The 23957-nt window shown below is 36.9% G+C and overlaps 1 protein-coding gene across 7 annotated transcripts in view; it reads right to left on the bottom strand.

The window, feature by feature from the left end:
- Positions 1–3739: 3739 nt before the first annotated feature.
- Positions 3740–23957, bottom strand: part of MFF (mitochondrial fission factor) — a 30734-nt gene continuing 10516 nt past the window's right edge. For 2 of the 7 annotated variants that reach the window (XM_047773668.1, XM_047773670.1), the window contains 7 exons: positions 21206–21294; positions 18310–18384; positions 13789–13947; positions 9830–9862; positions 8026–8085; positions 5042–5126; positions 3740–3935 (listed from right to left, as the gene is read on the bottom strand). In XM_047773668.1, the coding sequence (XP_047629624.1) occupies positions 3804–3935; positions 5042–5126; positions 8026–8085; positions 9830–9862; positions 13789–13947; positions 18310–18384; positions 21206–21294 (633 nt within the window). In that variant the 3' untranslated portion in view covers positions 3740–3803. The remainder of the gene's footprint in view (positions 3936–5041; positions 5127–8025; positions 8086–9829; positions 9863–13788; positions 13948–18309; positions 18385–21205; positions 21295–23957) is intronic. The other 5 variants (XM_047773669.1, XM_047773665.1, XM_047773666.1 and 2 more) reach the window with 5 other exon arrangements.

Here is a 23957-nt window from a genome sequence, read left to right as displayed (position 1 = left end):
ATCCATGAAGATGCAGGTTCAATCCCTGGCCTTGATCAGTGGGTTAAGGATCTGGTGTAGGTCACAGACGCCACTCAGATCCCATGGAGTTCCCCGGGAGTTCCCACTGTGGCTCAGTGGTAACGAACCTGACTAGTATCCATGAGGATATGGGTTCGATCCCTGGCCTTGCTCAATGGGTTAAGGATCCGGTGTTGCCATGAGCTGTGGTGTAGGTCACAGATGTCGCCTGGATCCCATGATGCTGTGGCTGTGGTATAGACTGGCAGCTACAGGTCTGGTTGGACCCCTAGCCTGGGAACCTCCATAAGCCGCAGGTACAACTCGAAAAGTAAAAGAAAAGAAGAGAAGAGAAGAGAAAAGAGAAGAAGAAAGAAAAAGAAAAGAAAGAAGGAAAGAAGGAAGGAAGGAGGGAGGGAGGGAAGAAAAGGAAAGAAAAAGAAAGAAAGAAAGAAAGAAAGAAAGAAAGAAAGAAAGAAAGAAAGAAAGAAAGAAAGAAAGAAAGAAAGAAAGAAAGAAAGAAAGAAAGAAAGAAAGAAAGAAAGAAAGAAAGAAAGAAAGAAAGAAGAAAGAAAAAGAAAGAAAGAAAGAAAGAAAGAAAGAAGAAAGAAGAAAGAAAGAAAGAAAGAAAGAAAGAAAAAGAAAAGAGAAGAGAAGAGAAGAGAAAAGAAAAGAAAAGAAAGAAAAGAAAGAGAACCTGTGTCCTATGCTCCTATAAATACCTAATTGTCCCTTAAGGTCTAGCCTAATACCTTAAGCCTTCTCTGAGGGCATGATTTCAAAAGTTAGCACTTACCCAAACCACTGTTTTCATACCTGTCACAAGGTAACATCAATGTTTTTGTCTGTAGGTCCATCACTGTAAGAAGATTTAAGAGAACAGGGACCATGTCCTTCTCATCCATTTATTTACTGGCTCTTTCCTGCTTCAGGTCCTCAGCCAGGCCTCACCCCTGCCCAGCACCCACCTCCCGCCTGTCTAACCTCTGGCCCAGTCCTCTTCGTCTTTCAGACTTCAGCACAAGGACTGCTTTTTCTGACAGGTCTCTCTTGTCTCTCTCCTGTAGCATTCTTTCATTTACAGTACTTAGTGCAATGGCAGCAGCACTTTCATTTGTGCTTGTTTCTTACATTTCACTCTTCCCCGTAAGATCGTGAGCTGCAAAAATACAGGGACAGGGGTATGTGTGTCTTTTACTCTTTCCTGGTATAGTCGGGATCGAGTCCAGTGCCCGATACAAAGTAGGGCCACTATGAACATTCCGTTGAGTGAATTAATGAATCCTATCTGTTGTACTCAGCTTTTAGCAAAGAAGACTCAATGCTTATTACATGCATGTCAAACTACGAAGAGCCATAAAATTAAAATCCAAGTAAAATAAACACAAGAGCTCACTGTACCTAACAAGTCAGTGATGAGGCACAGATCTTCACCAGATAGGAAATGGGTGAGAGAGGAGCCCCGCTCTCCACAGGGTCACGAACAGACAGAGACTTAGGCCTCTCGTTGCAGAGGGCAGAAGAAAGGACGGTTGGCAGTGACACAATCAGCTGAAATAGCTGGTAAGTTATTTTACTGGGTATTTGGGGCTTCAACAAGTATTCCTACAAGTGAACCCCCGACCCCCTAAATCCAATCCTAAATAGAGCTCTGAATATAGTAGAACATTCTTGCTTAGCAGTCTGAACATTCTTGCTTAGGCTGATCACTCTATGTCTGGCCCCACAGCATCCTTTTCTTCCACCGTTCCCTGCATCGGGAATCTCTTCTTCATTCTCTGCTTGTTCAGATCATGTCTTTATTTATTCCAAGGTTCAGCTCAAATACCTAAGAAGGCTTTCCTGACCATCCTGACGAGGAGGGAATCTGTTCCTCTCAATTCCAAACCCACCTTCTCACAGAGATGAACAATTTCTTGGCGGAGGGAGGGAGGTGCCGCTGAGCTTGGCTTTGAAGTTAGGTTCATGCTGTACACTGTGTTCAGGTCTGTGACACAGTGAGGACATGTTTCTTTGCTGTCCCCTTCTGGATGACACGCAGATCTGTCATTTACCCTTTCACAGAGGAAGCAGGTTTGGGGGATCCCAGCCTCATGCAGCGGTCTTTCGTGACAGCTAGTTATCTGCCCAATACATGCAACTGCATCTCTTGGCCCCCATACAGCCATTAAGGGAGAAAGTTCTGGGTCTCCAGGGTTTGGTAAAAACCGGAGGGGAGAAAAAGAGCTTTTTTTTTTTTTTTTAAATCTCCCAGAATTCCTGCTTTTATTTCAGTTTTGGCCTTTGTGGAATCTTTTTCATGTCTACCCAAGAAAAGAGGTGGTAATTTTATCCATTTTTTTAGTATCATTTTTGTAGTTTTAATTCTTCACAGAACTTTTCTTGAGATATTTACATAGAGTTAAATATAATTAATTAATGACATCATTAAGACATTGTAAAAGTCAGAGACATTTATGGGCAAAAAAAATTGTCACCAAAATTCCTGACAAACCCTAAGAAGTAAAGAAAGGAATCCTTTCTCCAAGTATTTTTTTTTTTTTGGAAGAACAGAGGAAAAGCAAGAATAGAAACAGCCAGTCTACCTTCATCTAAGGAATTTCCCCTGCCCTTCTCAAAAGTCAGTGCCTTGGTAGGAGGATACTGAAGGTATGAGAGTACTGGACCTAACTAAAATTCTATCCATTTCTGAATCAAAAAAAAGGAAAAAAAGTTCAAGAACTAAAGGCTCCTGGGACTTGGTTTCATTGACACATTTCAGTCTCATGAGATTTTGTACATCAGCGAAGTACTGCAATGGAAAAAGCAACACAACTCAAGGTATTTTCATCTGAACACTTCACAGGTTACTACTCATTAGAAAAACATTTGCAATGCAACCAGCACCTACCACTGCCATGATGAAGATCTGAAAGGAAGCAAGTAGGTTCTTGCTACCTGCCAAGTCATTCACTGCACTACTTGTCCAGAGATGGGACGACTTAAGAGCACATAACGGAATATGATATGGAATACAGCTCACAGCACACTAAGATGAAATAAAATCTTTCAATAGACAAACACAGCTTTGGTCGGCACTTTATTAAGTAAATACACTACATTTGTACCTTCTTCTGTGGTTTTTTTAAATCGTTCACACATGGACTTGGTAAAAACGTACTTTAAAGAAAACCATCTGCAAAACTGAAATAAAAATGAAAACGTGCATTTTATACACATATTAGATAAACTGCTGAAAATGTTAGGAATTACTTCATTGAAAGTGATCATGAAACATGAGGTAACTTGATTTTATTAATTCTGACACCAGACTATGACTTCAGAAGTGTTCATCTTGAAATGTGGATGCAAAAATATCTATTAACTGAACGGTTTAGTCCAACGGTGTTTGAGCAACAGGACAAAATAAGGTATTATTTCCCCCTTACAGACACACTTCTAAATTCACTCTCTATACACTCCCTCATTCAGAGAATTAGTTGGTCAGACTGATGAGGCAAAAAAACTCCTTAAAAAAAAAAAACAAAACCCAAACCAAAAAACTAGAGCCTATTTATAAAACATGCAAAAGGGGAATTTTAGGTAGGTGTTATGGCAGAATTTGTTAAAAGCCAATACAGCTGAGTGACAGAATATACCTTTACTTCTGCAAATATAAGTCCTTCCCCCCTCCTTTCTGGAAGAAACACATTTTTAGGGCATGGACTGTAAAACGGCGTACAATGCAGACAGAAACAAAGAAGTTTGCAAATTCTTTATATGTCCAGCTGTTGAAACACTATTTTTGAGAGCTGAGGTTACCTCTAGCGGCGAAACCAGAGCCAGCTATTAAGCAGCCAGAATGCTACGGTAATTGAATACATGACCATTTCTCTTTTAGCACGTTCTTTGTTCTCCTCTTCCAGAAGTTGTAGACGTCTGTTTAGTTTGATTATCTAAGTGAAAAATAACAGCAAAAACCAAAACGGAAGCTTTAACACATGGAGTAATTAGATTCTTTTTTTTTTTTGTCTTTTTGCCATTTCTTGGGCCGCTCCCTCGGCATATGGAGGTTCCTAGGCTAGGGGTCGAATTGGAGCTGTAGCCGCCAGCTTACACCAGAGCCACAGCAACTCAGGATCCGAGCCGCGTCTGCGACCTACACCACAGCTCATGGCGACACCGGATCCTTAACCCACTGAGCATGGCCAGGGATTGAACCCGCAACCTCATGGTTCCTAGTCAGATTCGTTAACCACTGCGCCATGAAGGGAACTCCTAGATTCTTAAAAAATAGTTTAATTTTTCAAAAGAATTCCTACGAAACATGAAAAGTTTCATCTGGGGCCAAATAAACAAAGCTAAATATAGAAAAAAATGTTACCCATGATAGCTCAAGTTTACTTAAAACTCTCTTCTCTTCTGAGCTTCTGTCACTCGGCCTTAGTTTTTCATCTTTAACCGGCTTTAACTGGTTTATGCCTTCTCTGCTCCCCTGAGTTACTGAGAGGATCCCATAAATTAACATATGAATGGGCCCTGTCACCGGCCACCCAGGTCCTTCAGGACTAAAAGGCTAATCCCCCAGCTGCTAGGAGCACCACTGGCTGACAGCACTGCCTGTGGCTGTTGGCCCTTACTGTGAACAGCACCGGGCTGAACAACTGCCTTATTACCAAGGGAGTCCTAACTCCCTTATGAAGGCAGCAAGCATCCAACGACGGGTTTGTGATGGGGTATAAAGGCCCAGGCCCCCCACGCCAACTGGGAAGGGTCATCCCAGCTCCAGAGCAATCTAACGGCTGTACTGGTGTGCTTAACATGTTAAGATTCTTTGTTATTAGAATTATATCAGTCCATTTTGGTAATACTGTTTCATGCTAGTCAACACATGTAAATAGTGGCTTAGCATATCTTTAATCAAAATGGGAAAAATCAGTTATGGTTTGATACATAAAATACTTTAATTTATGAGTTTCACCAGAGAGAAAATGACAAATGTTAGAAACTACCATTTAAGACGTTACAGGAATATAAGTCAGAGATTTGATACATTAAATACCTGTCGTCTTAACGAAGCTGCATCTACAACAGTCATGTCATCTGAAGTTCCTTCAACAGTTGTATCTATATTTGAAATGCCATACCTAGCAGAAAAGAAGTAAAAATATAATTTAATATTAAACTAAAAGGACCTGGCAAGTCATGTAATGTGTTACATAATGCTCAGGAAATTGTTCTAAAGCCTGGTGTCTAGCAGTATGATTACTAAGATATTTACCTATCTGAATGAGAACTAATAAGGGAAAGGAAAGAACTTAGGATGACAACTACCTACAATACTAGGAAAGTGTTCTGAAAGTTTGAGAATGTGAAGAAAGCCTGACCGAAGATACAAGTAAGGAGGCACTTTTCAATTCAGAGGGACTGGTAGTGTTACAAAGGATACCTGGCCGAAAAGATCTGGGAGCTTTTACTCTAGGATGTCACGATAACTGATGCCCACGGGTGCTTCCTCGGAAGTCCCTGCTGAGACTCGCTGGGAGGGAACACACCAAAAACAAACTCTAGCTAAAAAACTAAGACTGACCCATTTTTCAATTTTTCCTCCTCTTCTCATGGCCTCTTCTCTTGCCATTTCTACTCTTTACTTCTGATTTCCAATTACTTATCTCTACCGTGTCTCCACAGACGTAATTATAAAGTCACCCGAATGCATCGTGCCACTACATTCAGGTCCAGAATTGGCTCAATAATAAAGAATTAAGAAGCTATGTATAGAGCAATACTGGAGAGCCACTAAGACAAACTCTAGAGAAAGCATATTAAAAAGCACTTCTGTTCAAATGCAGGTACTTCTAAAGGGACACTCACTTTTAAATGAATGACAACAAACTTCTGAGAAACAGGTATACACCAATGCTATTCTTCCTCTTTGCTCAGATTTCCACTTTTAAATACATTTTAATTAAGATCCTTATTGAGATACAATTTACGTACCACACAATTCACTGCACATGTTTGTACCTTCACTATTTTAATCCTGTATGGTTATTTCAGTAAAATAGCACATTAACTTTTCTGAATGAGCAGATTATAAGGAAAGAGAATAAAAAAGTTACTCCTGTGTTATCTACAGAGTTAGCACATAGATCACAGAGTGCTGATATTTCAAGCAAGTCCCCATTACAAAAAGCACATTATCACACAAAAGTGTATGAAGAGAATTACGTTTTTCATCCAGATATGTTAAAGACAAGTCTATTCAGAAAATCCTTTTGTTTCGAATTCACTGAAAATAACTCCAAATACTTTAATAAATTATGTGAGATAGAATTAATTTTATAATCCTCCAGCATCATCATTCTGAACACTCATTTTAATTATGACAGGGTGCTGTTTCAGTGATAGATGGTGGGTACTGACTTTAGATAAACTAGAACAAGCTCTAAATGTTCACTTTATGGTTGACTTTTCTCCTGATCTGCCCCCTTCCTTCATGGAAATGGGGCAAATTATACTGGAACACAGAGAGTAACTCCATCAGATAGAGATGTAAGGAAGCTACTAAGTTAGGAGGGTTTATAAACATCTGAGTTAATTGTTCCTTTGAACATTCAGCAGAATTGCTAAATGTTTAGTGGGAAAAATGTGCCAAAGGTTCTTCATCCCTATATTTTATCCTTAAAATAAAACTTTCCTATTTCTGTAAGGTCACACATGAGATGAATAAAAAATTCAAACAAGAGACGCAGTTGCTTCAAAGGTAAAGAGACCTGGACTGAACACAGAGAATGAAGCATAACTGAAAGGGACTTCTTACAGTTTAGATCCTGATTTTGCTAAGGTTCTAAATAGCAGTAAAAGAAAATTTCATTTGCAAAGAAATCTAAGGATATGGCAAAATACTCTACCTGTATAATTTAACTTAAAACAGATGTTTTCAAAAACCTGTATTCATCAGAACTAAAAACGCTGTAAGATATTCCGAGTCAGATGACTGGCTGAAAATACTTTCACAGGAAAATAAAAGGATCACAAACTTATGAGAAATACACGAGGGAAAACTTAAAACAGATTGAGTTTAATATTGCAAAAAGAAGTAAGTCAGCACAGTGATAAGGGATGCCTAAGGACACAGTTTTCAATTCTCTAACCTGAACTCAGAATTAATGAGAAATTGAGGTTTCTTTCCCTCTTCTCTTGCCTAAAAATGAATGTGCCAGCTTCTTCTCATCATAGAAACAATGCTGCCAGTTTTAAATCTGCTGCTACAGATATTTCTGCTTAAAATCACTAAAACTGGCTCTGAAAAAAATTACAGTAATAATATTTGTAAATACCAGTCACTTTTTTTTTTTTTACCCTAGAAGTTGAGAAATGAGGATTTTGGCACCTGAGAACCTTAAGTATTTGTTTGTGTTATTTTATCTGTACTTGTGCATGACAGGAAGAAATAACTACTCAGGTCAAAGCATTTTGGAAAGTATGAAGGGGACAAAAATAAGAGAGAAAAGCTTAATCAGCAGATGACAACGATTCTTAAAACTGAATTCCCTTTCTAAACATTTAACTTCTCAGGTTGTCAACACTGATGTCCCCCAACTTAAGATGATGCTTTAGAGACACATTTATCTACACACTGCAAGTGACATTATAGACAATTAATAACTAAAAAGGAAATGCTGGACAGAGAGAACCTCAGGCAACAATTAAAATGATGCACATAAAACGAGGTGTAAGATTATTTTTTCTGTATTTTAGCACTGATCTCCTTTAAGCTATTAAAACTGTTTAAATACAATTTCTCAGATGTTAACTTGGTACTGTATCAATAGCCTTTCCCTTATACTCTGGTGGCCAAATGTCATGAATGATTAGGGCCACTGTTCTCAGGGAAAAACAGGATATACGTACTCTTAGAGAAAAGCCGTGAAGTTCAAGCTATGATATAAAGGCATGGCTACTACATGCATCATGTCCTGCAAAATACATAGTCAGTCAACTATTTACCCTGGTAATTTTGTACAAAGTCTCAAAATTTACCTGACGTTGTCATGATGAGGATTAGAAGTGGCGGCAGCAGACCCACCACGCAACACAGGTCTAAGGCAGGTTTTTGCGGGAGAAGGCACAAGACAGAATCAGGAAACAGAGAGTAATAAAATAAAAGCAAAAACAAGACAAATAAATGTCAAATAGGATTATATTGTATGTTTCAATACAATATAATATATTTCAAATACTTTAAATATCTCTGTCTCACTATCCTCCATTTTATGATGTTCACACATTTAATATTTTACAATGAGTTAAAAACAAAGAGAATCTACATTTGCATAACAAAACAGCACCAACATACACAGTAAAGTTTTCGGTGCTTATACTAGAATTTATGAAATTCAAGACAGAGGGCAATTCTGTTTAAAAAGTATACTCTCTCTCCTCTAGCTGGAAAAAGAATCACCATCAACTTTAGAAGCATGTCAAGAACTGGTTAGTAGCACCTGCATGATCATGGTTGCTCATTTGATATCGAGAGCTCTGTCTCAAAAACTAACAATTTCAGGCAACTCCCGTTTCCCACAACTCCTTGCTTCCCACCTCATTCATTCTGCTGAGTGTCTGATACTTTAATGTAGCTGTGTCTCATCCAAACCCTCAGCTTTCAAGAGCAGAACTGCAAGCCTCAGTTCTAGAGCCAAGCGGGACATGCTTAGAGGGACTTACTACAGCACATCACAGGAAGTGCAGTCAAATATTGGAGTCTGATCTTGAGAGACAACCAGGAGTGACATACAGGGCTGCTGGAAATGAAGACTAAGGTACACTGGAAAACTTTGTGGGGATTTTCACTGAGTACATACTTTGACGGTAGGGGGCAATTAACTCTCTTACCGAGGTAAGCAGTAACCTTTCCACTAAGTTTTATCTTTTTGTAAAACAGAAAACAAAAGCTTTATGTGGTCACTGGTCAATTCCCCCAAAAGTAATCAGCATTATTCTTTTATAACCAGAGAATAGAGGTTGGGCTATAGAACCTATGTAGGGATTTGAGGAATTGTTACATTTTGAATATCTCATTCTCTTCAGACTGATCAGGTTTTGCCTGAATTTAAGGATCAAAACAATTCTTATAGTAAACATTTACTACCAAATGTACTAGTTTTTTTGTTTTTTTCTTTTTTTTTTCTTTTTTTTTAGGGCCACACATGCGGCATGTGGAGGTTCCCAGGCTAGGGGTCCAATCGGAGCTGCAGTTGCCAGCCTATACCACAGCCACGGCCAGGGATTGAACTCGTGTCCTCATGAATACTAGTCCGGTTCGTTAACCACTGAGCCACAACAGGATCTCCTGTACTAGTTTTTTTAAAGTTGGCACAGCTGTAGAATTTTTGTTACAGTACAAACCACTATTTTATGACAAGTCAATTTGTACAAGAAAATTTTAATGTTTAGCTTGTACGTCTCTTAAAGGCACTGCTGGTGCTTAGAGAAATTTCCAGAGCCTAGAGGATAAGAGATTCAGAGACTTTTGGGTGAGAGGTTCGACTTCTATTTTGTTGGTTAAAGAACAGTGAGAAATCACATCTGCTTGAGATAGGTTTTTAACTCATCCCATTCCACTTATTAGTTTATTCTGTGACATTAGGAAAACTTAGGTAACTACAATCCTGCAATCCCCCATTACATTAACATGAGAAAGGTTAAAAATGAAGCCACCATTGTGTGCTACCTAAAGCTTTTATTTTAAATGCACACATATGCTCGAATGGATCTGCTATATTCAACATATTCCACCACAGAGATTTCCCTTTTATAATGCAGAGCCAGAAAATAATACAGTTACCTTTCACAACGTATTTCATTTTTTCTTCTCACACTGGCAATTGACACATATAATATAAAAGTAAATTAGAGAGGTATTTGGCAAAGGAAGACACTTCATTCAAGTACCGCTTTCTATGATAAGTATGATTTAATACACTATAAAAATCTTTTTAAGTTTGATAATATGTTCAATAATGTTTTATAATTAAAGTGGCAAAAGGGAATGAGATCCGAGGTTCTACAAGTTCCAGCATTAACTTGTGTATTGATGTTTTTGAGTAAATAAATGGTCTTAGTAGAATATGTTTCTTTGCTAAAAAGATGGAAATTGCTATAGTAAATAAACAGTTTGGAGTACCAGGAATTACACACATTTTTTAAAGAAAATTATAAATAACAAACACTGCTTCAACTACAACTCTGCATTTCTAGGTCTTCCAAGTAATATATTTATATGGATACTTGCAAAAATATACATTATTTACACATTGCTTTCTTATTCTATTCATTCAAAGACGGTACAGTTTGCTAAATAAATAATCAAACCCTTTCTAAAAATAAAACTTTAGCATGCTAAGCAGACTAATCGTCAACATTTAAATAATGTTCTTACTGGGAACAATGGGAACTAAACTTCTTAAAAATGTTAATATTTTGCACTGGAGAATGAGATACAGAGCTCTGGCAGGTGTCAGAGCACATGGGCAGTTCAGAACTGCCAAGGACTAAACAGAATTTTAAATTCAAGGAACACACCTGGTATTTGTCTGAGGTGTTGTAGTAAATTTTTGAGGCCTCAGTTTTCCAAATGCACAGCACTGACCTATGTAAATAAACTTTTCTAATGTATTCCTAGGATTTGACTTTGTATTCATGTTAAACTTGGTTTTCAATCACATAAGTTCACATAAGATGAGAAAACAAAAATATAACACATAAGCCTCTCAACAGTGTCCCTCAAAGTAGCAACTTAAAATAGTTCTCATGCCAAGCAACCGTAAAAATGCAGTTTTATGATAAAACAGGCAGAAAGGTTTTATCTTTCTTTCTGCCAAATAGTTCTAACTTAATTTAACTATACCTAATGTGACAGCTTAAGACCAAAGATAAGATATTGCATTAGCATATCAGCCAGGAGTGAAAAATAGAAAGGAAAAAAAATGATGTACAGAGCACAGAACATAAAAGCACTTAAACTTTATAAGCAGCATTATTTCATAGTCATGCAAGTAGAACATTATCCAAATTTCACATTCCTGTTTCTTATGCCTGATTAAGTCACGCTAGGTAGTTCTCATAATAGAAGTAAAAACTGGTTTGGCACCTACACCACTAAGTCGTGAACATTTAAATAAGAGCTTTAAATGCAACAGGGGAAAAAAAAACTTTTCAAAACTGACACTACCCAGGAGTTTGTGCCACGGTGCAGTGGGTTAAGAATTCGACTGCAGTGGCTTGGGTTGCTGCAGAGGATGTGGGTTTGATCCCTGGCCTGGCGCAGCAGGCTAAAGCATCCGGTGTTTGCCACAGCTGTAAAGCTGTGGCTGGGATTTAATTCCTGGCCTGGGAACTTCCATATGCCACGGCTGTGGCCATTAAATAAAAACTAACAAAAAAATTGACAGCATCCAATAAGACTAATGAGAATCTCATCTTTCAGGCTCCAAGGTATAAATCCAGGAACAAAGAAGTATTATAATTATTATTTTTTTGTCTTTTTAAGGCTGCACTTGCAGCATATGGAGATTCCCAGGCTAGGGGTCAAATGGGAGCTGTAGCTGCCAGCCTGTGCCACAGCCACAGCAACATGAGATCCGAGCCAGGTATGCAACCTGCTCCACAGTTCATGGCAACACCAGATCCCCAACCCACTGAGCACAGCCAGGAGTCGAGCCTGCGTCCTCATAGATGCTAGTCAGATTCATTTCTGCTGATCCACAAGGGAACTCCGCAAAGAATCATTAATTAATACAACAAATTTTTGGATTTTTAAAAATCTCATTTAAGTGAATTAGAAAAGATAATTCCTTCCAAGAAAAGGGAATTCTAAACTTATCAATTTATTACAATAAAAAAATGACTTAGAGCTCAAAATAGTTTTTCATAATAAAAGAACACCACTAAAATTTTATATTAGTAAGATTTCTGATTTTGTACTTTTGAACTTGAGGCAAAATTCCTCCATTATGGGAAAAAAAAATCCACCTGCTTTTACAAGTTCCATATACTACATTGCACCGTGTATGTGTGTAGGGGGATGGGGCAAATAATTTTCATGTACTGGGGCTTTGTCATCTAGCTATTATTTGATCTACATAGGATTTATAAACATCCTTCTCATTCAAATATTTTCACTGTAATAGCATTTGCTATATTAGTTGACCTAACAATCCAGTCTCTTCTAAGGACCTACTATAACTAAAAAGTTAAAGAGGACACCTGGTGAAAAATAAATCTGTTTTAAGGAGGGAGGAGAAAATAAGACCCTGGAAGTATTAGTCAAGTGCCAGGTCCTTCATATTCACTCTTTTAAGGCTCTCCCATGACACTAAATTAAGAATTTGAGGCCACTGTTTCTATATCTTAAGTAAAGACAGGGAAGGAAGGAGAAATGCAGAAAACTAGATAATATTAGTATTACCCTTCTTTTTTTTTTTAAAGATGAAGAAAATGAGGAGAAGCTGAGCAATTTGTCTAAGGCCATCATGCAGCTAGCTGTTCAGTGGGGTGGCTCAAGATTGAATCTGACCCCCTCAATCTATTTTTTTTTCCCCTGAACCTTGCTACTTCTTACAGGCTCCACATATTCTAAGACAGTCCTTGAAGCTTCAAAGAGCATACGAGGGACTCTAAACCTTTGGGGGGGGGGATATATATACACACACGCTCAAACATGAACACATATACACATACATGTATATACAATTCCCCCCTGCCATGAGCTTCCTCTTCTATGTTTCTCCTTGAAGTCCTTGGGCCCACAAGTATACCCCTGGATCTACCTGGGAAGGCTCAGAAACACCACATGAGCAGCAGGACAGGTACTCATCAAGGATGCTGAAAAAGCTGGGGCTTGTGTGAGGATCAAAAGCACGTAATGAGTCTGTTCAGAGCAAGCCGTAAGACACATCCGCTCCTAGGGTAAGAGAAGGTCTATCGGAAGAGCCAGCGTAATTTACTGGGGATCCTTCGAAATGCAAAATTAACAGTCCCATAAAATGATCATGAAAATTCAAACACTGACTCAGAGTGACTACATAAAATGTGTGGAGTTGAAATGAAACTGACTACACTTTCCCCCCACTATACCAAAAAAGCTCCCAAATTTTACCTTTTTAAAAGCATCTAGTAAAGAATGTAAGAATAAAAAGTATTTGAAATAATGGCAACAATTTTACTTGTATGAACAAGTCTACATGTATACCACTAGTGATTTTACCTGGAGATGTTCAAAAGTGAGATAAGCTATATATACTGAAAAAAATCAGATTTAAACGGGATTTGAGTACAGGCCTAGAAATCCAGCTAAAATGGAAGGAAAAAAAGTCCTGGCAGCTACACTGACATCATCTTCTCTTATCTGCTTACTAATCAACCATGTTAGTATCATAAATGATTGAATCAATTGATTTACTAAAGAAAACGTGTATAGTTCAGTCCAACATCCCACACTCAATCCGCAAGTATCCCTCAGTATATCCCCAAATGGAATCAACAAAAGTCTTGGGGAAAAAAATCATCGTACTTTTCATACATAGTTAGTTACTAACTGAATCCTCTCCCCGACTGCAGAGAAGCTTGTGAAATGTGAATTTTGGACAATAATTTCAACTTAAAAGAAAGCAAAGCAAGCTGTTTAAACCATTGCATCTTAGAAAGAGACAAAAGTGCAAACATAAAAGGAAGACACCACAGTCCACTAATAAGGAGCCAAAAAATATGCAGTAACGATGGCAAGAGTCACTGATGGCCAATCACCTGCGATTTTCATCCAGCACATCCAAGATCTGCTGGTAAGCCCTACGAGTAGAAGACTGGAGAAGCGACAAAATGCCACGAGCAGAGGAAAGATTAGCTCCATCTTCAGGTAACATATGGGGAGGACAAACCCGAACCTGTTGTGGCGATGGTGTCACACTGTTTACATAAGCACAGCAAATGAAGAGAAAAACACTCAAGTCAGACTTTTATCAAACTTCATCTGAGCAGTTTCCCCACACACTCATATTTTAAGAATTATCTTAGTTTTCTTGCCCATTTTCCCCACCCTTCATTTTTCCCTAAAAGTCAAACCAAAGAAGTTAATAAACAAGTTAAATTGTTTTTTTTTTTAAAAAAACTCAGCTATCATGCAGCATCTGTAACTGTGTAGGTTTAAACATCAAATTAAACAAACTGAATATGAAAGAATGATTTTAAGAGGGAAGAAAACAACAGAAAAGTGTTTTCAATCCCCAGCTTTGGAGAAACAGCCTTCTTTACTTGGTGTGTATATTCCAATTCAGCAAATCAAACCTCTACCAAACAACACTGCACTGCAACTGCCAAGTGATCAGAAGAGTAGATTAAGAGAGAAAATTCTGAGGTATAGGTGTCAAAGTTTACATGCATGAGTTGAAAGTGATTCCATAAAAATGCAATTTCAAATAACTTCACAAAGACAATGAAGCAATCTGTGTTTATGACAAGTAATTTTAAAGATGAACTGAAGTTTCAGAAAACTAAAAAAATTTTTTGATTACTTCCTTATATAAAGCATATGTCCTCTAGCTAAATGACTGAAACATAAAATTACTCCCAATTCTGTGAATACAATGAAAAGGTAAAAATACTTCTTAAATTATCTACATGGATGTTAAACAACCACTTTTGAGTTTCTCAGTGACAGTAATCTTGATCTCTCTTTCACGTGAGTTGAGAGTCACAATTTCTTAGGCTCCACCAACAGTGCCTCCTTAAAAGCTGAACATATTTGAATGAAGCAATTTTATAGTTCCAACCTGAACTCTTACTTTCAGAGATGTGATTAATGTTATAGCATGATCAGCCATGTAGAGTATTTAACTGAAATATGGACTTGGCATCTGGTTTACTAGAGGAAGAGGTTACAGTAAGAGATCTCTTACAATAATAGATCTCAGGGATCTGGGCTCGATATTTTTTCTCAATGTCAGGCAAAACATCTTAGGCTAAACCTCATCCTTGAGTATTATGTCTGAAAGAATGAAAGTGGAGCAGACAGTGAATAATTGAAAAGATAAAATCTTTTATCGTGATTTGTGTAATCTTTTTGAACTTAACGTGTATTTTGAAACCACAAAGTAAGTGGCATAATTTTTGGAAGGTTAACTGTCATCTAATATTATTCCCAGAGCCCCAGAAAATTGAAAACAAAACCTTCCCCACAATTTGGTCAATAACTTTGAATGTCTTGATGATCCAAAGCGAGAAGCACAATAAATATGAAAACTATGTTTTCCAAAGACTACTTAGAAGAGAAAGATTTAAGCTAAACCTCGGCATACTGAGAAATTAATCTGTCAGGGCCGATTCACCATGGTGTCAAGATGAATGTAAAATTTCGGGCTCATGGATGGTCACCCTACACGTCTGACTACAGACTAGGAATCTCCTGGAATATTTACAATTTATCAACATCAATATATTTAGCTTAATAACTGACCCATGGAACTTGGCAAAACCTATACTAGTATCTAAGAAGAGTAAAATAATCAGGGGACTCAGAGTCTAGGTACTAACCTTACAACCAGAGTCCTCTTTAGGCCAGTTCTGCATCCACATTAACAGACAATCCACCTTGCATTCTTCTTGACAGTGGTGGCAAGAGACCTGGCTACATTTACTGAAGCAAGTTTTAATTGACTAATCAGTAGCCTATCTATTGGTATAATTAAAGTTTTTGTCTTTGTATTTTGGGGCTTAAATTGAACACTTCATGTATGATTTTGTATCAGTAAATAAATTAGCTATATACATATTAAAGTCTATAATGGTCAGTAAAGAAATTAGCTGTATACATATTAAAGTCTATAATTCAACATTTAGAATTATTATCTTAGGGCAACAATAGCAACAAACTGAATCAAAATCCATGAAAAAAGTTTGATGGATTTCTGCCCATTAAAATTTAAAAGGAAAGAAGGCTTCCTCTGATAGAACTCATTTTGTCAGAAATAAACAATAAGTTTTACAAGTAAAAGTATTTCCTGTCCATACACAGGAAATTAGGTTGTCAAGCATAAATTATTTTCAGATTAACTGCAAAGAATTCTTGAGATGGAATGCACAGAAGGCTGAGTTTTAAAGAGTCTTTAAGACCACTTTCAGTTCTACTACCCTATGATCATTAAAACTGAAATAGGTAATAAACAGAAAAAACCTACATGGTCCTCAGTTATAACTTAAGAAGAAAAATATTTATGTAGAAAGATAAAAGTTAAAATTGTCTTCATCGATACTAGTAAAAATATTTCATCGAAGACTAACATCAAAAACATAATTTAGAATTCAGGTTGTTTCTCAAAGGAAATTAAAGTTTTGAAGATTAGTAAGAAATTTAACTTTCCATTAATTTATATGGCAATCTTTCATAAACAGCAAAAACAGACGAGGTTTTGTACAGGATTAAGTATTTTATACACTGACGACCCCTTTGTGCTGTATACATACAGATTAAATGCCCTTGATTGTTAATATTTAGTCCTAAATGAGTGATTAAGTCATAAGATGACCATAGCTATCCTAATTGGAAGAAATACCCTTCTTTCTCAAGCAATTCTCTGTTTCAAAGCTTTAAGCAGTTTTGCAAATGAATAAATTTAAGAACAAAAATGAAGAGCAATTAGTCTGGCGCTAGCTGGGATGCCTAGCACTGGCATCAACTGTGGCAGGAAACAGTGCTCTTTGAGTTGAGTTTCATCTCTGTCCACTTATCTATCCATCCAACCACAGTGGAGTGACTTTCTTGGTTTTGGCTTGTTTTTACATGCAAAGTATTGTGAAAAATAAAAAAAAACATACTACAAAGGCATGAAGATTATTTAAGCAAATGCTATATTACTAGCAATTCATTAAGAATGCATGTTGATGAGAAATTGATTCTAGTAATGCCATAAAACAGCAAAATCTCAATTGTATCTTTCTCTTTTATAAAACATTAGGAAATTTTGAAGAAAGCATTTAGGTTTGCCATATTACCATTTCATTAGTAATAGCTCCCTCTCATGCTTACATCAAGTCTTCCTTAATGAGAATAAACAACACTAGCCAATGTGAGAACTCAAATTTAAATGAAAATTTATTTCGCATAACTATGTTACTCTAATAAGTTAAGTCCAAAGTCAAACACCTCTTTCCCCATGGGTTTTCACAGGAATAGTGTTTCTCAAACTGTGATGGTGATCTTTGGTGAGGTTTCAGCCTCTTCCAAAAACACAGTAAAAAATGGGAAGAAGTTATTTTCACTGAAACACAAATTTTGTACCGTTTCTTGTGACATTTTAAATAGAAATATTTAATTCGTTGCCACTAAGGTAATTCACTAATTCTTAGGAGCATAAAAAGAGAATGTGAGTAAGAGAAAAATCAATGGTTGTCAGAGTGGCTTCTGCTGCTTGAGAACTACACCAGTTGTTGACTAAGGGTCCGTGCCTCCCTTGGAGAGGTCAGTCACGCCTCCATCTTGTTTATCACACTTACAGAAAGAGCAGGGCTTTTTTTAGGTTTTTTTTGTTTGTTTGTTTTTGCTTTTTAGGGCCACACTCATGGCATATGGAGGTTCCCAGGCTAGTTGAATAGGAGCTGTAGCCACTGGCCTTCGCCACAGCTACAGCAATGAGGCATCCAAGTCACGTCTGCAACCTACACCACAGCTCATGGCAATGCTGGATCCTTAATCCACTGAGTGAGGCCAGGGATTAAACCTGCATCCTCATGGATACTAGCCATATTTGTTTCTGCCAAGCCATGATGGGAACTCCAAGAGTGGGTTTAATGATCTCAAGATATTCTTCCTAAGCACAATTTTAATTTATGGAATTAAAAAAAAAAAAAACACCCTAATGTCAAACTACACTTAGACTCCTTTCTCCTTCTGGGTCAAAATAAACAAGAAAAGATAGTATGCCAAAATTTTGAGAAAGATTGGGATTACTGAATCTGGTTCAATTGACCCTATAGAGGACTAATATGTCAACCAAAACAAAATAAGCAAAATGGAAAAGGAGGCTTAGTATAAATTATTCCATTTTACTTTTACCATTATACCCAAAATTATAAATTAACTTCCTTGGTGTCTAGTTTTTTTAACAAAGTGTATGATGACAGCTTGAGAAATCCTGAAACAGAGGTAGTGAAAAGCCAAACAGTAAGAGAATTAGGGCATTACATGCCAATTACCTGGTGAAATATTAGTATAACATAAGCCTGCAAAATTAAAACAACACCTACTTGTGAAAGGCAGAGCAGATAAAATCTTACGTGTACTCCGGTGCAGAAAGCGCTGCCTGGAACCTTGCAATTTTATTTCTTGGGGCAGAATCTGATCTGTGCCACCTTAAATAATAATTATGCTTCTTTACATATTCAACTTTTAAAACACAAAGAAAAAAGCTAAATATGATTTTACTGGTTAACCATTTTTGTGTCAATAGCTGATAATAATCAATCCTACTGTCTCTTGAGAGTAAGAAAACAAAAGCATTGTTCCTGCTCTTATACCCATATGGACTCCTATTCTTAGAGCCAAGGAATAAAATAAAGTGGAAGCAGGCAAAGGTTCATGCACAATGATACATAATTAATCTCACATTACAAAGAGAAGTAAGTGATGATAGGAAGTAGGTAAAGATAGGAAGAGTCAATCACTTTGGTGGAGGTAAAATATAATTGTATTGTACTAATAGTTTCTTCCCTACCACATTACTAACATTAAATAATAATTTGCTCATTATACAAAAAATTTAGTTAATTAAACATAGAATCTTAGAGATGAATACAATCATAAGTTATAAAATTAATAATGGTAGGAGAAGAAAAGGCAAGGTTATATTATGAACAAAAAGATGGTTAAGTATCTTACCGTGACATGCTAAGATACATAACTACCAAAACAAAAAGTATGGTTAAGTAATATAAGCATTTCATTGTGTGAAAATGTATAGGTAATTACTCATGTTATTTTTACTACCAAAAATTAAAACATGAGATTCTGTTCTATTAAACATCTAGAAAATGCTACTGAGACAACTTATGGAAGAAAGAATTCAAATATTGTTAATCGTTTCTGTCATGAGGAACTTAAACTATTGGTAACTGCAAAAATATCTATGAGCAAATCGCTTACCCTAAATCATACCTCACTAGGCTGGTTTTTATACATAACAGAGCTATTTCCTTTACCTTCAACTAAACTTGGCTATTAATAATAAATACTTTGTGAGGAGTTCCCACTGTGGCTTAGTGGTAATGAACCAGATTAGTTTCCATGAGGATGCGGGTTGGATCCCTGGCCTTGCTCAGTGGGTTAAGGATCTTGCATTGCCGTGATCCTGCATTGCTGTGGCTGTGGCGCAGGCCAGCAATTGTAGTTCTGATTCGACCCCTAGCCTGGGAACGTCCAAATGCCACAGGTGCAGCCCTGAAAAATCAAAATAAATAAATAAATACTTTGTGAGGAAATAAACTCAAAAGTGATGCTATAGTACAATAGTCCTGTTTTTATTTCACTAATGGAATATTCAAAGTAATTACAGATCTAAATAACCAGCCATATCTTTATATAATAGGAAAATTTACTAGCAAGTTTTACTGCCTTAAAAAATATTACAAATAGAAAATATCAAAAACCTTTCAGTGCATGTTTAATCTTTCCAAGGATACTAAACATCAAGAAGCTACCTTCACCATGAATTAAGTAATCTTTTCACCATTTGTGCAATATATTCGAATATATGCTAGAAAAATGGATCCCATGGGCCAGCTGACATTTTCTGCCATGTACCTTCAGGGAAACATACAATTATCATAAAAATTTCATATGAATAATGGTTGAACTTTTTAGATAAGCTTTCCCCGAAGGAGACATAGACTCTTTTAAACTTACTATCTTCCTATCTAACTACAGAATAACACTAACTGCTTTAGGATTATTTAGATTCCCCAAGAAATAAGAACAGTTACAGTTCTCCTTTGCACCTAACACAAAAATAGAGAGATCCAACACCCATCAAAGTCCTTTGTGCATCCTCTTTAGACAAGTTGAAATTACTCTTTAGACAAGTTGAAATTACTCTTTAGACAAGTTGAAATTAGAACTTGATACACTTTAATAGAAATGGTATAACTGTACTGTGCTCTAGTTATTTTGTACACACATTGAAATGTTTTGCTTTTATCTAGATTTGAAAGCTCTGCCAGACAAATCATCTCCTGATGCTCTAGAGAAGCTTCCTGGAGAAGCTAACAAGATGCTTGACATCAAACATGGTTCATGATGAATGAGCTCATGAAAACAGAATGAGATTTAATGAAGAAGAAATATTAATTTACACAATCTAAATTACCAATGGCTGCAAGACTTAAAATTCTGACCAGTTTTTAAAGGGGTACTTTATTTTTCAATGACCATTAATTTTAATAAAACAACAAAAAACAACAAAAAGCGCTTGCCCAAGTTAAGACATCTTACAGTGGGGTAGCTTTAAGATGATAGAACCAAATGGGAAAGGTTTACAAAATAGTCCTTTAAACAATGTACTTAAATTTCTGGAAAATAAAAGGGATCTATGAATTCAATGACTCAGTAGGCGGAGAGTCATTGGTCTTAGAAAGTAAAAAAATTTGACTTGCTTATAACACATTGTTTACTATGGCTCCTTAGAAGCAGAGCTGCAAAGGTAGTCCTTTGACAATCTTAGGACAAATTGAGTAACTTGAAAATAAAGATGCTTCCTTAATAAGGTGTTTTCTTGTAACTTTTTTTCCCCCAAACTACATGTTAGATAAACATTTTTGAAGGCTGCACAATTTTTCTTAAGTATACTTTATAGGAGATTCCCTAAATACCACATTTATAGAATACTATTATACACATAGAAGAAGAAAATACTAAAAATTTCTCAAAACTAACAAAATGGTGAGATATTAAAGCTATAAAGAGTTGCGAAACTATAAAATTGACATAAATGTATAAGAGATTTCAAACACTAGCAGAAGTAAATTTATTTTTTTTCTCCAGGTTCTTAGACATAAAACACATTTGCTTTTTTTTTTAATATCTGAGTTTTAAAAAATAAGTACATTATTTCGAAAAGGATGGCACAGGGAGTATATGGAGAGAACTTATGAAGATATAATGCTTAGTGCTTCTACTCACATGGAGTCAGTTCTGACTAGCTGTCCGTTCTGGCGAACAGCATTTTCACTCATAGAGCGCTCTCTTTTTAGCCTGCCAACGGAACGGATCTGTTTGGCACAAAGAAACGGAAAGAAATAGAAAATATTCTTAACAGCCTAGTAGCTGCTTAGCATCAAAAGAACCTTAATCCAAGGCTACTCACAAAATTTACAAGAACATAAGCAAGAATTGCAACCAGAAATGTGTATTATACATAGATTATGTTAAAAAAAAAAACCTACGATAATTATTTTACTGCAGATAAATTTAGGAATGCTTCTTTATGAAAAAAGTTACTTCTAATTTCTTCTTAGGTATCAATCTTACTTGCTACAATTATTAGTGTTTTTATTTATAATTTACACAATATACTTATATTATCTAAGAACAATTTACGACAGCTTTTAAAGATTAAAAATACTATAGGAAATGGGATGTATTTGTATTACAAATAAGTGTTCCTGGCTTCTGGAGTTAAACCAAAATCAGCTTTGGCTGGATATTTGAAAATTAGACTGAAAAATTCTCACTAGCTTAAAGGTTTTGGCATTTTAGAAATAGCTACAATCAATAACCAAAAAACCCCAAAACAACCTAATTAAAAAATGGGCAGAAGACTAAATAGACATTTCTCCAAAGAGGACATATGGATTGGCCATCAAGCATATGAAAAAATGCTCATCACTAATTATTAGAGAAATGCAAATCTAAACTACAATGAGGTACCACCTCACACTGGTCAGAATGGTCATCATTAATAAGTCTATTACTAACAAATGATGGGGAGGGAATGGAGAAAAGGAAACCCTCCTATATTGTTGGTGGGAATGTAAACTGGCACAACCACTATGGAAAACAATACGGAGGCTCCTCAGAAAACTAAATATAGAACTTCCATATGATCCAACAAAACAACTCCTGGGCAGACACCTAGATAAAACTTTGATTCAAAAAGATACATGCATCCCTAAATTCATACCAGCACTATTCACAATAGCCAAGAATGGGAACAACCTAATAACCGTATCTTCTGAATCCATTCATCTGTTGACCTGGACAACAATGGATTACTACTTAGCCAAAAAAAGAATGGAGTGCCATTTCTAGCAACATGGATACAGCTAGAGATTCTCATGCTAAGTGAAATAAATCAGAAAGAAAAAGACAAATACCATATGATAGCATTTATACATGGCATCTACAATGTGGCACAAATGACCCTATCTACAGAACAGAAACAGCCTCCAGACAAGTACAACAGACTTGTGGTTGCCAAGGGAGATTGGGATGGACTGGGAGTTTGGGGGGGTTAGCAAATGCAAACTACTACATTTAGAATGGATACATAAGAAGGTCCTGCACAGGAACTTATCCAATTTATTGTGATACAGCATGACGGAAGATAATATGAGAAAAAGAATGTCTATATACATAAGACTGGGTCACTTTGCTGTATAGCAAAAATTGATACAACATCGTAAATCAACCACATTTTAATTTAAATTAAAAAAAATAAATAAATAACTACTATTTTCCATCTCAAATGTGTTTCTTACAAATGTTATCATTGACCTCTTTCCATTAAGGGATGGAATCTGTGTTCCCTTTTCTTGAAACTGGGTGGGCTAGTGACTGCTGCAGAGAAGATACAATGTGACTTCTCTTTTTTTTTTTTGTCTTTTGTCTTTTTTTTGTTGTTGTTGTTTCTATTTCTTGGGCTGCTCCTGCCGCATATGGAGGTTCCCAGGCTAGGGGTTGAATCGGAGCTGTAGCCACCAGCCTACGCCAGAGCCACAGCAACACGGGATCCCAGCCGCATCTGCAACCTACACCACAGCTCATGGCAACGCTGGATCGTTAACCCACTGAGCAAGGGCAGGGACCGAACCCGCAACCTCATGGTTCCTAGTCAGATTCATTAACCACTGCGCCATGACGGAAACTCCTACAATGTGACTTCTAATGTTAGACCATAAACAACAATAAGGCTTTGGCCTTTTCCCCCCTTTCCAGAGGGGGCTGCTCATATTTGGACAATGGCATCATGATGTGAGGAAGCCCAAGTAGCCACATGGGAAGGCCATGTGTCGGTGCAACTGGCCTAACCATCACATGGCACCCATGACCACCTGCTACTTCCTTACAGCTGGATTACATGTCTAGAGCCTTCCGTTGGATACCCATAGTCTTTGTGCTACCTTTCAGGAAAGTTTCAAGGGCAAGTGCTTTCCAAGTATCCTCCCTAAAGCAGTTTAAGTTCTAGCTGGATAAATTTTTCCTAGTCCTTAAGCTGGATACTTTGTACATGGTTGCTGCAGGATTTGGTATCCTGTGGATGCCTCTGTATAAAAGCTTGCATGGCCTGGGCGTATTTCCTTTTCTGAAGACAATCATTGCCTTTGTGCTCCTCTTCCAAAACCAGGCCAGGGTTTATGCAGACCAACTGATCTGCTCCTTCCCAACGTTCCCAAGTCTTGGGTACATTTGGGTTTCGGTGCTCTTTCAGATTTATTGGAAAAATGCATGGCTTTCCGTCCTCTGCTTTGAAGCTCTTATTACCCGTCTATAATTCAATTTCTCTTTCCACTTCAATGGCCTTCTTACAAAGCTCTTGGCCATTTATTGTAGTTGATCTTTTCAAAGACAACTGATGGCTGAGTGATAGGATACACTGATGAAGTCCAAATCTTTGACTGCATCACACATTGCTTCAAGGCTGTGTCGAGTCTCC

This window comes from Phacochoerus africanus, chromosome 3, assembly GCF_016906955.1.
Source record: "Phacochoerus africanus isolate WHEZ1 chromosome 3, ROS_Pafr_v1, whole genome shotgun sequence".
Taxonomy (NCBI): Eukaryota; Metazoa; Chordata; class Mammalia; order Artiodactyla; family Suidae; genus Phacochoerus; species Phacochoerus africanus.
Note: the sequence above shows the minus strand (reverse complement) of the source record. Positions and strands in the feature narration are given on the sequence as shown.